The 13,638-nt window shown below is 49.3% G+C and overlaps 2 protein-coding genes across 2 annotated transcripts in view; both read left to right on the forward strand.

Annotated features, from left to right (window-relative positions):
* Positions 1–2,108, forward strand: part of LOC135811723 (WW domain-binding protein 2-like) — a 9,166-nt gene extending 7,058 nt beyond the window's left edge. Inside the window, exons 9-10 of the mRNA XM_065324960.1 lie at positions 391–488; positions 1,229–2,108. Of these exons, the coding sequence (XP_065181032.1) occupies positions 391–488; positions 1,229–1,282 (152 nt within the window). The 3' untranslated portion in view covers positions 1,283–2,108. The remainder of the gene's footprint in view (positions 1–390; positions 489–1,228) is intronic.
* Positions 2,109–2,902: 794 nt separating this feature from the next.
* Positions 2,903–13,327, forward strand: LOC135811724 (jmjC domain-containing protein 8-like). Its single transcript, XM_065324962.1, has 7 exons — positions 2,903–3,201; positions 3,991–4,080; positions 4,333–4,381; positions 5,497–5,782; positions 6,487–6,554; positions 8,074–8,214; positions 12,155–13,327. The coding sequence occupies exons 1-7, from the start codon at positions 3,077–3,079 to the stop codon at positions 12,245–12,247; spliced, it is 852 nt and encodes a 283-aa protein (XP_065181034.1). The 5' UTR covers positions 2,903–3,076; the 3' UTR covers positions 12,248–13,327.
* The last annotated feature ends 311 nt before the right edge of the window (positions 13,328–13,638 follow it).

Consider the following 13,638-nt stretch of genomic DNA (forward strand, 5'->3'; position numbering starts at 1 on the left):
TATTTGGTTGCCTTGCCAACAGATGGGAGACCTAGTAAAACTTGAACCAAGTGATGTATTGCATTTCCGGGGCGTTGTCTGAGTCTCCATAGCAGCTTTGCTCTCGCACTGGTTTGATTGTTGTTCGCTGTGCTGGTCGTGGCGCCCAGGAGATTGTTCCACGTACATGTACTGTATTATTTTTGGCTATTTTCGGCTATTTTCGGCCTGATCATATTTGGCCAAAAATTTGTGGCAGCCGAAATTTTATTTTGCAAGGTTCAGTGTGACAGGCAGCAGCAGTACAGGCCGAAATTTGAATGGGCCGAAAAATTTTTCGACTTTCAGGAAAGGCATCATAGTTGACTCCCGTACGTGTGTGTATGTATGTGTCTGTGTCTACGCATGTAGAGTCGAAGGGTGGTACGCAGCCGGCTGCATCGGCCTACTATCAGCCGAGCAACCCACACACGATGTACGTACCAGCGCAGCAAGCCACCGCGCCACCGGTGAGTACCGACAACCACTCTCTGATAATGTTGTAGACAGTCTTCTAAGCACTGTACCCGGTGCTTGGGCGTGTGGCAACACATGCCTAAACTACTGGAATACAGTGTAAGCGAAGGTATTCCATGGGAATTTAACTACTCAATCTGCGGACGGAACTGTTTCGTCCTTTGTGGACTCATGAGCGCAGCACAGAGAAAATGAACCTGATGGCAATGAAAAATAATAAATTTTCCAAAGCCAGATTTTATACCAGGCCCAAACATACCTTGCCAGAGTGCTCAAACTGACAAGTCAGTGAGCTCTGCATAACGCAAACAGCAAAGGCACTGCCCCACTGGGAATTTAACTAGATGTATGTACTCGTGGAATAGCCGAGTGGTAAACAGCAAGTATGATATAGCGTGTGCTTTTCAATTTTCAATGGTGGAGGAATGAGAGCAAAGACTTCAATGTATGAGAATGGAGAGGGTAAGGTCGGAGAGCCCGGCATTTGTGGAACGCAAAATTGGAATGAAGCTTTGTGAATACTAGTAGACAGCAGAGCATGAAATCACTAAATGTATAAATAAATGTAGATTTTGGGGCATTCTTGCCTTGGTTCTGCTTCCAGACAATGCTTAGTTTAAAGGGAGAGGAGATGTTTAGAGAAAATGAGAGCCACTATCATGCTGTATGTATCTTGCGAGTGATTTGTTTCTTCTTTTCTTGCCTCTGCGCGTGTATTTGTTGTGTTCCCCAGGCTGATCCCGATGCACCGCCGTCTTACTATGATGCCACCAAGAAACAGCAGTGATGTGATCCGCTCAGCATCGCATCGTACCATACCCCCCCCGACACTGAACTGCGTGGAATCAACGCTTCCTCTTCGGTACGTCATTGAGTGTTTGTGTCGTTCACGGTTGTGTGGAAACTCATCACCGTCAACATTATGCCGCCGTGGATTCTTCCTAGAATGTTTGGCTCGCCACGCGACCATAGTGCTCCACCTTATCTTGCCGCGTTGCTGCGTTTATCGCACGTGCGCTCCCCCAACGCGATGCCGCTCTGTGTACCACGGCGCTCCCAACGCCAAGCCGTTCCTCGTCAGTACTCGGTTCGCCCGAAAACACTTTCACGGCACCAGCCATCTGGTCGTCGGGTCAGCTGTTTCTAAAAGAGCTGCTGTATTTCACTACAAATTCACTACTTTTTTTTAAGTACAGTACTCGCTGCCGATTTATCACTGCTTTCCCCCGGGAGCATGCACGCCGTATAGGATCTACTCTACCCTGTGCTACAGTGCTGTTGAAATTGATTTCTTCTTGTTTGCAACCCCCCCCCCCCCCCTTACCCTCTTAGTTTGCTGCTTATTGTGCATGCTGGTTCGTGCCCGCTGCTGCCGCCTGCTCACGACTTCAACCTGTGTACATTCTAATGTGTAAGCTGTGTTGCTGTGACGATTTTTTTGTTTGTTTGCAATGGCTGTTTTCCAGCCCAGAATCTGAATTTTATTTCACATCTACTCCAACATAGCGATGCATGCTGTGCTGTTTTTAGAATATCAATTCAAATTATTTTATACGTGTGTAGTCTGTATGTGGTCTGCTTGTTCGTGACATGTTTATTATGCTTGGAAGTGATTTGCTTCTTGTGCTTTTGAAGGTGCACGTAGGGGCAGGTGTGTTGAGACAAACAGACCCGTGACCTGGCTCAGATCAAGGCGTGTGGCTTTTGGCAGCAGGCGTGCCGGCCAGGCACTAGGTGTTCCCATGTACATGTACACTGTACATTCCTACTGCAGTGGGTCTTGCATGCCGAGCGTGGTAATTGCTCAAGTAACTTGTTGCACCGCAATGACGTGCGGAGCACTTGTAATGAAGCCGATTGAAAAGAGTGTAAAGGACGCTGTTATGTGCCTTGTGTTCACGTTGCTCGGAACCAGTATCGCCGTTTCTCATGGCATGCAAGAGCAGATCATTCCCTGAGTTGTGAACTGCTTGTGTGGTCTTGTTCTGACCAGGGAGTCCTAAGATGCCGGTCCGGTGTTTACGACTCCCTGGTTCTGACTCGCGATCATGATCATGCCCATGTCCCGTGCAAATGGCAGATCTTCTAGCTGAGTTGATCTGGATGCATATCATTTTTTTTGTATACAATCTTGAGCAAATCTGATCATGAGTGTACATCATACTGCATGACTGTCATGTACTGGGCAATTCCCTCTCCAGTAAGCCATTGTCATCTGGTCATACTCCACTGACACTGTACACTGCACGTCATTCGTGTTGACACGAGTTTCAGCCAGGGAGTAGTAAAAATACGGCATTTTACTACTCTCTGAACTATGAAGAAAATAATTATTTGTAGGGCCGCGGCGCGACCCCCCTGTCAAAGAAAAAATGGTTTTTCGAAACAAGTGTTCCGATCAGTTCAGTTTGCTATGCATGCATGCGATCTTTGTTTGAGACCGAGCTCGAGCTCATGAGCACTCGGAACCCAACGAAGGGGTGTTCTGGGATGGACGTCTGACTCCTTTCACCAGTGACTCGACCACAGTTATGCGGCTTTCGCCTGGACCTCGCTCTGCTTTCGTAAACTGCATGTCTTGATGCGAATCCCAATGGCATCCCAAATATGTTGCCTCCTGGTGGGGAGCTCAATGCTCCTGGCACTGCTATCTGCGCTGTGCATGGTAGCAGAGGAAGATGAGCAGACTTCACAGAATGGAGGCTGGTGAGCATTCAAAAGGAGCTGCTATCCGTAAACGATTTTAATAATTGTTTGCAGCTAGCCCTGTGTCCTTTTCATTTTTCTTTTTTTTGTTGTTGCTGCTGCTGCTGTTGTTGTTTTGAATGTAGGTGGGCATGACATTCAGAATACTTAAAACCACACACGCACGCACGCACACACACACGCACACACCATGGCGGTAGTACTATAAGTACATTACTAGCAGACTGTAAAAGGTGCTTCGAGTACTGGAAGAAAATGAATCCCCATGCTATGCGTTGCGTGCCCAGACGATTGTTGGTGGCGGGGACTCCCCAAGTAAAAATAGACAGTAGCCTATGCAGTTGTACAGTGGTGTCAGGTGAAATACAACCCCTGGAACTGGGCCAGATCCTGCACAGTAGGTGGTCAACACCTGCAGAGGAATCAGGTCATGCACAGGGGGTGGCCAAACGCCCCCCCCCCCCCCCCGGAACTGAGTTAGGCCATGTACAGGGGGAGGGGTCGACCCCTGGATCTGGGCCGGGGCTTGGCCAGAAGGTGGACTACACTACTGCCTTGGTTTGGAAAGCATGTGGTTCAATGGTTCATTTGATTGAGTCGCGTTTTGCTCTGGCAGGAAATTGGCTCTCCATACAAACTCCCTTCTCACGTTTTACTATTGACGCTAGATTCTCTCTATCTCCTTCGCTTACTCTCTCTCTCTTTCTCTCTCTCTCTCTCTCTCTCTCTCTCTCTCTCTCTCTCTCTCTCTCTCTCTCTCTCCCCCATCCCTTTGCTGTTGTCATACAGGAAGAAAGGTGGCAGTCTAGTTACTCTAGGACCTTGTACCATCACCCGCGTGAATGCGGCCAATCTCAGCTTGGAGAACTTTGCTAAGAAGTAAGAAATTCACACAAGTCTATCTGGAGATTATGCCTTTATTGTTGTTGTGAAACATCACTGTTGATGCCTCAAGCTGCTTCCAATGCATTGGTGTTGAATGTTATGAGACTTGACTCAATCGGGATGAGTTTGTTGGTAGCAATCTGTCAACGTGTTAAGTTTTCTACATTCTATGGTGTGACTTTTTCCCTTTTCCATTCCCCCGACTAATGGATATAATTGTGTTGTTCTTGGTGTTTGTTTTTTCAGCTTTGTTGATGCAGGCCCTGTGCTGATCGAAGGCATAGACAACAATCAGGTCAGTGAAGACCTTGTTCTTGTCTTCTTGTCTGCCCTTGTGCACCTTGCTCATTGTTTATGTCACAACAATTGGCTTCTGCATGGAGTCCTCAGCAGCTGTGCACGTGCACTCATGCATGTACACACGTGCACACGCACACACGTGCGCGCACACACATGTATGCACGCACACACACACACACACACACACCTGGTCCTGGTCCTGGTATACACTGCCATGTAGGTCACGTGTTTCTCGTTGAGCGAGACGGAGACGAGAGGAGACATGAGCGTTGGTGACGGGATAAGTCGTTTCGCCTTTTGAAACGCCTCTGGCAATTCTGACATTGCAATTGGAACTTGTCCCTTTCATCAGCAGTTGGGCGCCTGGTGGATCGGTTGCAGTTGTGGATAGCAAAGCCCCGGATCGACTTACAGCAGCGTTCACAAATGGGACAGTGAGCGGTACAGCACGGTTTCCGAATACATAGGCGTACAGGTGAAGAGCTTGTGGCATTGGCAACATTCGGGGCAGAATTGGACTGGACACAGCGATGGACTGCAATGCCACCCGCACTCCGAAACCATCGGTGACACTGGGAGCACTGGCGGCTGTTGGCTTGCTGCTGGACTGGTTTACGCCGTTCCATGATGCACTTGTGGCGGGCGATATCTTGCTGCCGAGCAAATGCACGCCGGCACACCTCGCAGACTATCTCCCGAGCCGGTTTCTGAGCTGGTTGTATTGCTCGATAAGCTTGTCGCCACTCAGATCGTTCCTGCGCTGTGTCAAACCATGACTCGTCGGCGATGTTTATTCGTCGCAGGTCGACCCTAATTGCGTCTCGCCATCGTTTCCGCGGGCCACACGCTGGGCGTGGTGGCAGCAATGTGTCAAACAACAACATCCGCGGCATCCGCTCCTCAGGCATGCGTACCACGTGCCCAAGCCATTCCAGTCTTCTCTGCATGACACACACACACACACACACACACACACACACACACACACACACACACACACATGCCTCTCCCCCTCCCCCCCCCCCCCTACACACACACGCGCGCGCGCGCGGGCACACTCACATGCATTTTACTCAAACCTTTTCCTGTACACTTTTCTCTTGTGCGCAGGAGTTCCGCCGTGAATGCACGCGCGACAACTTGATCACAGCATACGGCCATCGCCGCATCAAGCTCACTACTGCCACATCCACATCGCTGGTCCGTGCCCCAGTCTCTCTCAAATACTACATAGAGAACATGATGCAAGCGCAGAGTGTGCAAACTCCGGCCAACGAATCGCTCTATCATTTCGGCGACACAGACCGGGAGGAGTGGAAGTCGGTGTTCGATCTGTATAACTTCCCTGCCTATCAGGTTCCCGGTATGGAGCCGATGATCAGCTTTGGACTGGCTGGTACGTCTGCGATAAGTTGTGGATAGTATGAGTAGCTGACGGTGGTTTTTTTCCGTGCGTGTGTGTGTGTGTGTGTGTTTATGTGTTTATGTGTTTTGTGTTGGTGTGTGTGTGTGCGTTTGTGTGAAATCTCTTCGCTAATTGAATTTGAATTGTTCATAGTCAGGGCTAGTGTGGGCAGGTCGCGAGAGTGCTCAATGCACCATGGCATGGATGCTAGGGACATACACGAATACAGGAGACGGTTGGCTGTAAGTTCAACTCTCATGCACTGGGTGATCATCAGAGAGCATGCACCCAGCGTGTGGATAAAGTTCAGGCCGTCTCCTGTATTTCTGAATTTTTCATAATTATGTGTGTAGCGTAAGATTCAGCTTCCACTTGGCATGTTGATCAGTGGTTGTAATGGTGTTCTCATTTGTCCACTATTATATTCTGTTTATGATCCGTTTCTGATACAGTAAAACCTGTAACTAAAGACCACCGTGACTAGCGACCAGCTGAGCCCGGTACTGCAGACCACTTCGCCAGGCACGGATGGTCGCACGTTCACGTAATATGGTTGTGTGGTGCAAACCTCTAACCAAGGACCACCTGCCACTAAAGACCGTTTTCTCCGGCCCCAAGGGGTGGTCGTTAGTCACAGGTTTTGCTGTACTTGTACTGATGACACGTGTGTTTATGATGTGTGTGTGTGTGTGCAGGGCCCGGTACCGGTGTGCCCATGCATTTCCACGGCCCTACCTTTGCCCAGGTTATGTACGGTAGAAAGGTACGTTGCAGGCATTGCACGTGCTAGGGGTACTGTGAAACATGTAATTTTCGGTGTAACTTTAATTTCGGTGATTTCGGTAGTGAAACCAGGCACCTAAATTTAGATTACACCTATTAACGGCACTAGAGTATGCACTGTATGTGAAGGGAACGCTGGTCACCTAATTCTACATAACACCTGAAACCTGGCGGGTCTCTGGCACCGAAATTTTAATGCACCTAAAATAACATGTTTTACAGCATTTGCGGTCCGTTGTTCACACACTACTTTCTCGTCTTCACCATTTTTGTAGGAGCCAGACCATTGGTCTGGGGAGAAGACATCGGTGCCTGTGCATTTTGACGAAGGAAGATATTATTATTCCTTCGTCTACTACCTTCCCCTTGTTGTGCACAGCCGTGCGTTCACTTGTCATTCGTGCAGCGTGCGTGTGTGGTAACTTACAAATCTCACATGTGGCGAGTGGTCTGTCACATATGACATCATGAAAGTGTTCCAGTGAAAGCCATCGGGCGTGACTCGTTGTCGCTGTACAGCTTTTTCACGGTACTATATTTTGGGAACTTGTGGCCTGGTACGAGGGAGACATGGATGCAGTGAATGGGATTTCGGTCTTTGACCACTTTGTGGTGGGTCTGGTCTACTCACCTCCCACCGCTTAGGAGCTGCATCTGCACCTTGATCCTAGAGGGTGGTGGCGTTCCTGCGGATGCGGAAGACTCGGCTTTTACTAGTTTTAGCCGAGTCTCACGCGAACCTTGAATTTAAAAAAAATAAATTTTTGGTCATGTGGTGCTCACCAGCGCTTGACCCTTTGTGGACTTGTATGCAGTGCTTGTGATCCATACCTGTTCACCAGTACTTATCTTTTCCTACTATGTAGTAAAGAAAAGGACCAAGGAACTACAAGTTATGCTATAATGTCCACTAACACCACCAGTTACTAAACAATCAGCTCATGCAATGAAATTGCAATGTTATCGCATGAGCTGATCGTTTAGTAACTGGTGGTGTTAGTGGACATTGTAGCGTAACTCGTAGTTCCTTGGTCCTTTTTTCTTGTCTATAAATTAATCCTTGGCTCTCCATCCCAGTCCATACTATATTGTAGTACAGTCAGACCTCGCATAGCCGCACACATCCGTTTTCCACTAAAATATCCGGATAGGCAATTGAACCGGATAATCGAACACACATACAGTGTGTGTATGCATGGCATATGCTGTAAATCGGTAACCAACGATTTTCTTCCGAATGGCGAGGGATCCGGACAAAAGAGGACCGGGATAAGCGAGGCCTGACTGTAGTAGTACTGGGCAAGGATGGAACAGCTCTATAAGCCCATTTCGCAATGATATAATTTGTACCGCGAACACCCCACACAGCCACTTGTGCATGGTCGTCTGGGGTGCTGAATTGCGGATCCCAGCATACTCACATGCATTTCTCATACCTTCCATATTTGGCAATGCACAATGGGCTTATTCCGTCACTGTTACTGTGTTCTCTGTTGCAGCGTTGGTTCTTCTACCCGCCGTCGCAGGACTTCCGCGTCGGCTATCACTCCGACCTGTCCATGCTGCAGTGGTACCTGGAAGAGTACCCGTTGCTGGATGACGTCACCAGGCCGCTGGAGTGTACGCTGGAACCCAATCAGGTGAGAGCGGCATTGCTGCTGTAGAAGGGTTTTGCCATACCCAAGTGTGCATACAGTACAGCATGCACTGAAAATCACTAAAAATCCGAAAAAATTAAGATACGACTAGACCTTTCGATCGTTGAATTCGGACAAGGATTGGCTGAATGACGAAAGTTTGAAGGCCTCTCAGTATGCACTGAACATTCATGCGGATATACCCGTCCTATAGGCTTTAAAGGGATTTTTCTTAAAATTAAACTCAATCTGCGGACAGCACTGTTTCGTCCTTTGTGGACTCATCAGCGTAGCTAATTGCACTGTGTTTGGGCAAAAGTATAGAAACCCTGGAGTGTGTTTCTTTGGTTCCTTCTGTATGGGGGAACTCCATTGTCGAACCTTCGACTTGGCAAATCTTCAAGAAAGTACCAGTCCCTGCTCAGTACAATTTTTTGGGAAATTCACCCCTCATCAGTTGCGCTTGAGTAGGCTGAGTAAAATTGTGCCTAAAGAGCATCACGCACACTTGTGCAAAGTGGTGATTTTATTTTTAATGCATATCCCCCCCCCCCCCCCCGTAAAGAAGCGTAGTGCTGCAGTAGGTGCTGTTTTGATGTACAGTGTTGGTAGATGAAGTCGTTGCCCCTGGTTTACCATCATACAGTGCTGGCAACTGAAATCCGACCCCCTGAGCGGTGCACTGCTCACATCGTAACACTACGAAATAGAGGCCGCTGGAAAGTGAACGCACCGCCCAGGGGGTCGGATTTCAGTTGCCAGCACTGTAGTTCAGCATGTGCAGGGTTTTACCTACTTGTCAAGAGTTACCTTGTTTACGCGTTCGCTGTGTTGTTGTTGTCTTTTGTGCTCATCGTTTACGGAAAGGGGAGAGATTTCAGGGCTCTAGGCATGGGCTAGACTCAGACTGCACTGGGAGCACAGAACAGGGACAAGTATTTTGTGTCATACCCTAGGGCAGTAGTACAGTTGCGCTCACTGAAATCCGACCCAAAGTGCAAAGCTGACGCCCTGGACCAGTTCCGATTACATCATTGTATGCGTACATGTGTACGTCCAGCTGCATTCATTCCACTTCCAGGGCGTCAAGGGCCGTGGAAGCTGAGGGTGCCAGCTTTGCGCGTTGGGTCGGATTTCAGTGAGCGCAACTGTAGTACAAGTAGTAGACTGTGTTTACTTGAGAAATTTCCACCCGGGGTTGAAGTGTGCACAGTGGAGGACGAATAGTGGGTGTTCACACGAAGAGGGCTGACCCTGGGCGATTACTGATATACCAACAGTCTATTTCAGCTGTGCTGATAGTCGTGTGGCTAAGCCGGCGGGAAATTTGCGTTTGCAATGCTGTGAAATTCTGGCGCGAAACACGTCCATAAGAATGGTAGTACGGTTTTTTTTCTTTTCCGATTTCAACCCTCCACCAAGGGGAGGGCTAAACTTAAAATCAATCCTGGTCAAATGCAATGCATCTTACGAAAGAAATTGCTCTTGTCATTCTGTGCTCATGGCGTGTTGGAAGCTCTCACGTAAGCACGGCGGTAGTAGTGCAAGCAGTGGAATCTCGTAAGACACCATTGTCTTCTGCAGCAGAGATACAGACTGGGCACTTTCCTGGGAAGAGCGTCGGCTTGGTCGTCGTGGCAGCCCGGACCATGCAGCGCTTTGGAGTCAAAGTCGTATACTGCAGCTCTTGCCCATGCGTATTTATGATTTTCCTGGCCGCTATTCACTCTCACGAGCGAGGCCATTTCCAGCAACCTACTGTCAGTACTTGCCTCTGGTGTGGTCGTCCTCAAAGCAAGGCTCGAGGCATAGTGATACATGACTGTGGCAGGTTTTGCAACGGTAACGAGTGTCCCTCCAAACGCCGCAAGCTTTGCAGACAACGCAACGACGCAAGACAATGACCTTGGTCTCTGTGGCTGGGTGTTTCTCAGGAAAATGCTGTCCCACCAGGCCATCCTGGGCCAAAGCAGCAGCATCAGCAGCAGGAGAATTAGCGGCAGCAGCAAGCTCAGCATCTGCAGCTTCAACCAGGGCGTGCACCACTTTCTAGACGAATGCCCGGTGCTTTGCTTTGCCACCCCGCGTGCGGTGGGTGATGTATGCATTCTGCATGGCTTCCTCAATGAAGTGCAGGCCAACTTTGACGTACCACTTTAGTGTGTGGCGTACTGCAATGAGTGCTGTTACCATTGCTTCGTTCTTGTCGACACCTCCCATGCGGCTGTTGTATTGACGGTTGACCTGTAGCCGCTTTACGTGTCGGCGTTTGTGAGTCGCATTGCCGGTGGCGACGCTCCTTTCTGAATACACGCTTTAAAAGGAAGTCAACTGGCAGAGCGTGAGTGACAGCGTTCGGAATAACACTGAAAGACGAGATCCAGCGCTTGTCCGTTGATTGCACTGAGCTGCTAACCTAGATCCTCCTCAGAATATTGGGCCAACAAGGGATCAGCTTTTCGCTTGCCCTCCTTTCACAATCACCGGCACACTGACCCTCCAATCTATTGACTACGACGAGGGTGAAGTGGTTTCCCGGTTATTTTATCCTATATTGCAAGCATGCTGTGTTCCGATGGTCACAGCTCTGCATAGCACTGAATAGCGAGATCCAGCCCTTGTCCATTGTGTGCACTGGGCACTCAATCTACGATGCGTAGCGCAGAGGGTGAAGTGGTTTCCTGGATATAAATCTTATAACTATTGCAAACATGCTGTGTTCCGATGGTCACAGCTCTGCATAGCACTGAATAACGAGATCCAGCCCTTGTCCGTTGTGTGCACTGGGCACTCAACCTACATTGCGTAAAGCAGTCGAGAAAACTGCCAGCTATCAGCTTGGTGAGGACTCTCCTGTGCAGAGTGCTGGAATCCTTGCGTATGTTGGTCGCGGCGCACTCACACCTACGGCCGTACCCGAGTGAGACAGTTCGTAGAATGCCTTGGTGTGGAACAACACTGGGCAGTTCTACAGTAGTGGAAGGAACTTAGTTCTACTAGACCGGACATGCAGTGTGAGAGCGGTTTTGGTTTGCTCCACGCAGCCTAGTCAGGGGCTACTTCTTGTGACAGTTTTAGCTGGTATATGAAGGGGACTGGCATATATGTGTAGATAATCATAATTTATTATCATGATGACGTTGCACCCCCTTACATGTAGAGTAAAACCTGTGACTAAAGACCACCCCTTGCCTTGGGGACAGAGAAAGCGGTCTTTAGTGACAGGTGGTCCTTAGTTAGAGGTTTGCACCGTACGACCATAATAGTAATTAAAACTGTGAATGTGAGACCGTCCGTGCCTGGCGAAGTGGTCTGTAGTACCAGGCCGGTCGCTAGTCACGCTGGTCTTTAGTTACAGGTTTTACCAAGAGTAGATAAACAAGTGTGCAACTCCCGGATCCGCGCGGATGGTTTGGCCCACGGCGGAATTTTTTGTTGACGTAGTCTTTTCGACCACCCACGCGCTGCTAGTCTTTTGGAAAGTTTTGCCTCGTGTGCTTGGCCGGGCTTACATTACGATATCGGTGCCCAGCACGTGCTCTCACACTGCTCTGCGGCAAGAAGCGCGTTTTTTCTGAAGAAAGGTGACGTCAACAAAAAATTCCGCCGTCGGCGGGGGTATCTGGAGATTGTGCAGGAGAGATCTGCGAGTTGCACACTCTTGTTTATCTACTCTTGATTTTTACTGTACATGCCATCATAATGTACAGTGCGCTGTGGGATGGTGCAATGGTTTACCTGTACACCGGCTCAGTATATGCACATGTATAACGCTACAGTGTGTCTGTCTGTCTCTCTTCTCGTCTGCGTATGTCTGCATGTGGACATGTCTGGACATACGCTGTGTATGTGTGCGTGGTGTGTGTCTGAGCGTGTGTGTGTCTCTGTCTGTCCGTTGTCTTTGCTGCCGTCTTTCCTGTCCTCTGCTGCTACCGTCTTGCAGTTGCTCTACTTCCCGGACCGCTGGTGGCACAGCACTCTCAACATTGACGAGAGCGTATTCGTGTCCACCTTTCTCTCGCCGTCGCCCAGCTGAAGAACGACGGGGCACCACTGGACTACTACTGCTCTCACTGTTTTGCGGTTTGCGCTGCACTCCCAAATGCAATGCAGTGCTCGGTCATAGTGTGTGTGCTGCCAACTGCTCATGTTGCACCGGAGTGTGGTGGTGAGCTGCTTGGCTTGTGTGCTGTGAGATTTTTTGCCAGAACTGAGTCAAGGTAGCATGCCCCAAGTGCTGTAGCCCCGGCCCCTTGGTTGTTGGCCTTGCCTGATGCACCACATTCATTTAGAGGGCCTGCTCATGACTCACTGGTCAGTGTGTAGGAGAAGGCGTGCGTGTGCGGCGAATGCTGTAGCCCCGGCCCCTTGGTTGTTGGTCTTGCCTGATGCACCACATTCATTTAGAGGGCCTACTCATGACTCACCGGTTAGTGTGTAGGAGAAGGCGTGCGTGTGCGGCGAATGCTGTAGCCTGTAGGGTCATTGTTACCTAATACAGGCTAGGCCCTGTTGAGGATCCTTTGCTACTTTGCACCTGCCACGGCCAGTGGTGTTGAGCATGTGCTGTAGTTTTATTTGAGCCATTGTGAGTAAGGTTATCTGGAGCAAGCCACTCAAGCATTACACATACTCGCCCTAATCGCTGCCCATTATCTCATGGCATTGGCTGCGGATATGTGCCCAGATATGTGGCTTCTGACGCATTACGCACGCTAGCTAGTGCACTGGCCGCGTTCTAGTCGCCTCCATCTGCCATTGACCACCGCTGCTACCATCACAGACGCAAGCAGCAGCAGCAGCAGCAGGGGTGGTCGGAGTAGCACCCTCTCCGCTGGGCACGAGGTGATTTCTTTCTGGCGAGCTAATAATTCTTTTAAAATAATGTTCAAGTCACTGTCTGGAAAGTGGAAATCCAACGAGGGCCAGGCATTTTCTTTTGACTAACATTCACTACCTTGAGGCTAACCTGCTGCTTTATGACAGTCACTATCTGTGCATGCAGGCATGCGCATGTTGACTATTAATTTATTTTGATGCTTTGAGTATTCGCTACTGAGCTATTCGCTACTGATCTAGAGTCATCATATCAGCAGCCACTTTCTCTTTCTACATACTGGTGTATTTCCCAATGCGACACTCTACACAGCCGTAAGTGATGGCCAAGACAGCTTTAAAAAAAATTCCTTTGCACACCCTACACTCGCGGCGGTATCCGATTTTGACAGCACGCTGCCTCTACGGATCCAAACACGCACTGACACGTGCGTGCACCAGCACAGACATGCCATCTATTAAGCCCATTAGATTATGGTAGTTTGTAGTAACTTTGTGCTGTGAACATCCTACACACCACCGTCTGGGGTATGCTTGTGAAACATAATAGTGTCAGGGCGTTGATCAGAGTGTCACGTGGCCTTGTACGAC

The sequence above is a fragment of the Sycon ciliatum genome, chromosome 3 (genome assembly GCF_964019385.1).
Source record: "Sycon ciliatum chromosome 3, ocSycCili1.1, whole genome shotgun sequence".
Lineage (NCBI taxonomy): Eukaryota > Metazoa > Porifera > Calcarea > Leucosolenida > Sycettidae > Sycon > Sycon ciliatum.